Raw genomic sequence first — 4,923 nt, 5'->3', positions numbered from 1 at the left:
AGGAGGAAGTCAAGCTTGTGGGACTTGGGGACAGAGTGACGCAGCTTCCAGTAGACGAGGTGCTCCCAGGCGAAGACCAGCAGGCTCAGCCCCATAGCCACCAGCAGCATGTAGAATACCCCGGCCATGTTGTCGATGTCCAGCTTGCTGCTCATCACCTCGTTCTTCTCATTCTGGCAAATCCCTGACAGCCAAACTGTCTCCAGCTTCTGGGTCTCACCTGTGGCCAGACATGCACAGCAATGGGAGAGATGAAAACACTCACCCCTGGGCACCCACCCCAAGCACAGCCCCTGCCCATCCTCACCCCACCATGGCTGGAGAAGGTGAAAGCCATTCTCAAGCCCCTGGACCTGTTATCACCTAGTCCTTGCTGCTGCCCTTGGCCTGATCCTCCTCCAGGGCCCTCTCCTGTCTCTGTCCCATATCCATATGCCAGCCAGCCATGCTCACTGTCCCCTCCCCAGGCTTCTCCTCCTGACCCTCTGCTTTTGTGCATGGCCATCTCCAGGATTTTACAGGAAGAGGAGGGACTTCAGAGGGAATGATAATCCCCTCCCCCCAGCACCCAGCTGGAGAGATGCTGCTGGCTTCAATATCCCCTGAAAGGAGCTAGTGGAGAACCCCTTTGGTAGCATCCTGCAAGGAGATGTGAAAAGCTGCACCAGGTCTGGGGACCAAAGCCCTGGTCCCTGGGTTAATTTGGGGTGATGATGGGGACAGGGCTAATGAGCATCTCTCCTGGGCACCCACCGTCTCCCAGGAACTGGAGCAGGGCCAGGTCGATGGCCCGTTTCCAACGGGAGTCCTTCTGCAGGGCGATGCCGTAGCCCGTGGTGGCAAACACCTTCCCGCTGCCGATGGTCACCAGCTTGCAGCCCTCGTCCTTGCCTGCCATGTAGTTGAGCACCGCCGCGTCGTAGATGAAGGCATCCAGTTTCCTGCACCGCCAGTGGGAGGGAGGGTGAGGCTGGAAGACCTTTCGGAGAGGCTGTACCTCTTTTTGGGGAGCTCTACCCCGTTTGGATAGCTATAGCCCATCTGGAAGGGCTTGTGTCCTCTTTGGGGGTCTCTGCCCCATCTTGGAGAGCTGTAATTCCACTTGGGGAGGGAAGTACCCAACTGAGGGGCTGTATCCCATATGGGGGAGCTGTATGAAGCTGTACCCCACCTGCAGCTGTTGTAGCCTGTTTGGGGGGCCCCATACCCCATGCAGGGAAGCTGCACAGAGCCATAACCCACTCTGGAAGAGCTGTACCCACGCTGGGGAGCCCATATCTCACTTACGGGGGGGCTGTACCCCAGTTGAGAAAGCCCTAGTTCATTTGGGGGTCCTGTATTCCATGTGGAGGAGCTGCATTCCAGCTCTGGGAGCCATACCCCATTTGGGGGAGCCGTACCCCATTTTGAGGCTGGTGAGGGCATCCTCCACGGAGCGCTGGTTGTACTTCACCATGTGGGTGTGCATGTCGGGGTAGTTGCTGCGGATATTCCTCTCGGTGCTGCCATTGGGGACGGTGCCAAAGCGGAAAGGGGGGTACTGCTCCTGTGGCTTCTGAAACTGCAATGGGGAGCCCCAGGGAGCAGCATCACACAGTGTCCATGTCCCTTCCCCAGAGCCATCCACACACCCATGCTGGCAGTGATGCGCAGCCCCCCTCCAAGTTCATTCCACCCCAAAAACCTAATTATTTTGTAGGGATTCCACCCCAATTCCAGCCCCACCTTCCTGTCGCTCAGCCCTGACACGGTGTCGATGTACTGCTCCTGGATCATGAAGGCAGCCAGGTTGGCAGTGTAGCTGGCGAGGAAGATGACGGCGAAGAAGGCCCAGATGAGCACCATGATCTTGCTGGTGGTGCCCTTGGGGTTCTCGATGGGCACGGAGTTGTTGAAGACCAGAGCCCACAGCAGCCACACCGACTTGCCGATGGTGAAGGAGGGACCTCCAGGCCCTGCAAGGACAAGGGGACAAGGGGACAGCAGTCATCCTGGCCGGGAATGTGTCCCCCCTGCCCAGCTCCCATCTCCCCCAACTCACTCTTGCCACTGGTGAGGTTTTGGTTGTAGCCAACAGGGCTGAAATACTCGAACACGAAGACGGTGACGGCCACCACAGTGAGGCACATCACGAACATCATGACCCACACGGCCGGGCTGTAAGGCTCTGCAAGGCAAGCCGGGACTCCATCAGCCCCATGGGACACCCCACGGGACACCCCACAGCACCCTGGGGACCCCCAGAGGATGGGGGCTCCTCAATATTGCCTCTCCCAGCACTGTGGCTGAGCAGATCCATAGGGAATCAGGAAGGAAGTGGGATGCTGTGAGAAGGTGGGATGCAGCCATGCTTCCCTGCAGAAACAAAATCAGGCTTTCATCAGTCGGGAGATGCTAATGAGATGCTGCACATCTCCAGGCTCGTCAGCAGGAGAGTTTCCCATAGGATCATGGATTGTCCCCTATGACGGCTCTGGCCACAGGACCATATGGGACCAGGCCTGCAGGAGCTGAGGGTGGGCAGCAGGTCCCTGCCTGTGCAGGACAGGGCAGCAGGAGTGCTGGGGATGCAGCTGAGCCCTCAACATGCAGCAACCGAGGTCCATTTGTCAGCGTGTCCTTCGCTGTCAGGGAGGAGAGGCCTCCCCTGATGGGGATGCAGCTCATTAGCACGGGAACCACGGGCACCAGCCCTGCCGACCCGGGGAGGGATGCTCCGTGTGTCCCTTGTGTGAAGGTGACCTCAGCTTCAAGGGGAAAGCTGGGCCCCACAGCGTAAGGGGGGATTGGGAAGATGTGTCCCCATAGGGACAAGACTGGGAAGATGTGTCCCACGCCCCATAGCATCCCTGGCACCCACATCCTCCTCATGCAGAGCTTGGCTCTGGCTGAGCTGAGATGCCACCACCGTGCCCTTGCCGAGAGCCTCAAGCCCTGCCTGAGCGCTCTGGCTGGGTTTCATGGTGACCTTGGCCAGTCTCCTCCCTTCCCAGGCTGCAGCTTTGCTCTTTTAAAGCTCACTTAATAAAACTTTTAGCTCTGGTTTCCTACCCCCGCCCCAACCACGGGCTCTGGTGGCAGCGGCAGAAAAGTAGTCCCTAGAGCAGAGCTCAGAGGTGGCAAATCCCCTCCTTGTCTCACCTACGTCCCCATCCTCCCTCCAGCACACGAGTAATGAAGGGGAGGAAACCATCGATCCCAGCCTCTGTAATAAAAAGATTATTCAGGCAAGGGGAGGAGGAAGCCCCAAAGACTGCAGCATAATCCCCCTTCCTTCTGATTAAGGCTTTTTTTTACTTAAAAGTTATTAAAACCAAGCAATATTTCTAATTTGCATTTGTCAGAAGCGTGGGATGAACCTGCAGGTAGAAAGAGACAGAGGGACAGACAGAGGGGCAGAGGGCTCACCCAGGAAGGCAGAGGGGGAGACGGTGCCGTTGCTCCTGGCCACCATGACACTGATGCCGGTCTCCACGAAGGGCACGGAGAAGTCCACGATCTCGGAGCGCTCCTCGTTGATGGTGAGGGAGCCGATGGCCATGTCCGCACGCTTGTAGTACACCTGGAGAAGGGGCAGAGGGTCTCGGGATGGGCAGAGGGGCGGGCAGAGGGGCCCAGACCACCTTCCACCAGGCATTGCCTCCTCTCCAGCATTGCCGACCTCAACTTTTGTCTTTCAAAACAATATGTTTCAGCTTCTGAAATGACCAGTGACACAAACACAGTGTAAATGTTTACCTGGCCCCGTCCCCATTCTCCCCCACAGAGCCTTGCCCATAAGCTCATGCCAAGCCCAGAGTCCCACCACAGACACCCTGACCCCATCTCTATCAGGAAAGCCCAAGGTTAGGGCAAACCCCAAGTGAGTGGTGCCCCCCAGAGAGGCCAAAGGTAGGTTCCAAACTGTGCCCACCCCTACCTCACCAATCATGCCGTTCCAGACCCCACGGACGATCTTGCCGTGTTTGCCGTTGGTCACTAGATAGAGGTCATAGGAAAACTTCACCGTCTTGGCCAGCTTCTTCAGGATGTCGATGCAGAATCCCTTGCAGCACAGCTTGGTGTAGGGATCCACAAGGCCATCGCCACTGAAACCAGCCCAGGAGAACGGGGTTGGACCAACCGAAGAAGCTCAGTGCCCCCATGGACACCATGGGGAGCGGTGGCCAAAAGAGCTGAGCTCCATCCTCGCTGCTCACCTCTGGGAGGAGTTGGTCTGCTTGCGGCAGGGCACGGTGTTGCGCACGCAGACCCCGGTGCTGGGGTCTGTGTTCTCCACTATGACAAAGGGTCTCTCCTCCAGCGTGGCCACCGTGAGGTGGCGGTTATCAACCACGGGCTGCAGGAAGGAGCCGTAGCGAGGCCATACCGGGTACTTCATGTGGATGATGCCTTTCTCCCACTTGCCCACCTGGGAGAGTTCACATCACCCTGGTGAGGGGCTCTGGGGGTCACACGGGGTCCCATGTCCATGCTCCCCCTGCCTTTGGGGCTCATTTCTCCTGCAGCACCATTAGGGTCAGCCATAGAATCAACCAGGTTGGAAAAGACCTTAAAGATCATCAAGTCCAACGTTCCCCAGACCAAGTCCACCACTAAACCACGTCACTAAGGGCCTCATCTACATGTATTTTGAACACCATGGTGAGACCTATCTCAGATTCCCTCTCCCCACACAACCACTGACCATGGGGCAAGGTGTTTCCTCCTGGGCCCCAAGCACCAGGCTTGGGTGAGCACAATCACAATCTTCACCCAAAATACTTTTAAACTGGGAAAAAACCCTCTCTGCACAGCTTGTTTCAGGTCTAGGTGTTTGACTACTGTTCTCCAGAGGTGGGCAAAGGCATTTTTGTCTCTTCTGGAACTTCCCAGCCAAATTGCAGGGGAAAAACCCCAGTTCTTGGCAGAGCTTTGGTGCCG

At 57.3% G+C, this 4,923-nt stretch overlaps 1 protein-coding gene across 1 annotated transcript in view; it reads right to left on the bottom strand.

The window, feature by feature from the left end:
* Nucleotides 1-5: 5 nt before the first annotated feature.
* LOC104410742 (glutamate receptor ionotropic, NMDA 2C-like) overlaps nucleotides 6-4,923 on the bottom strand; it is a gene marked incomplete at its 3' end in the record, with an annotated part of 8,307 nt that continues 3,389 nt past the window's right edge. The window contains 8 exon segments of the mRNA XM_010020992.1: nucleotides 6-220; nucleotides 754-941; nucleotides 1,401-1,561; nucleotides 1,726-1,955; nucleotides 2,042-2,167; nucleotides 3,409-3,562; nucleotides 3,920-4,088; nucleotides 4,200-4,411. Of these exon segments, the coding sequence (XP_010019294.1) occupies nucleotides 6-220; nucleotides 754-941; nucleotides 1,401-1,561; nucleotides 1,726-1,955; nucleotides 2,042-2,167; nucleotides 3,409-3,562; nucleotides 3,920-4,088; nucleotides 4,200-4,411 (1,455 nt within the window).

This window comes from Nestor notabilis, unplaced genomic scaffold (genome assembly GCF_000696875.1).
Source record: "Nestor notabilis isolate BGI_N333 unplaced genomic scaffold, ASM69687v1 scaffold16858, whole genome shotgun sequence".
NCBI classification, from domain to species: Eukaryota; Metazoa; Chordata; class Aves; order Psittaciformes; family Psittacidae; genus Nestor; species Nestor notabilis.
The sequence above is the reverse complement of the archived record's forward strand: the minus strand, read 5'-3'. Positions and strand labels throughout refer to the sequence as shown.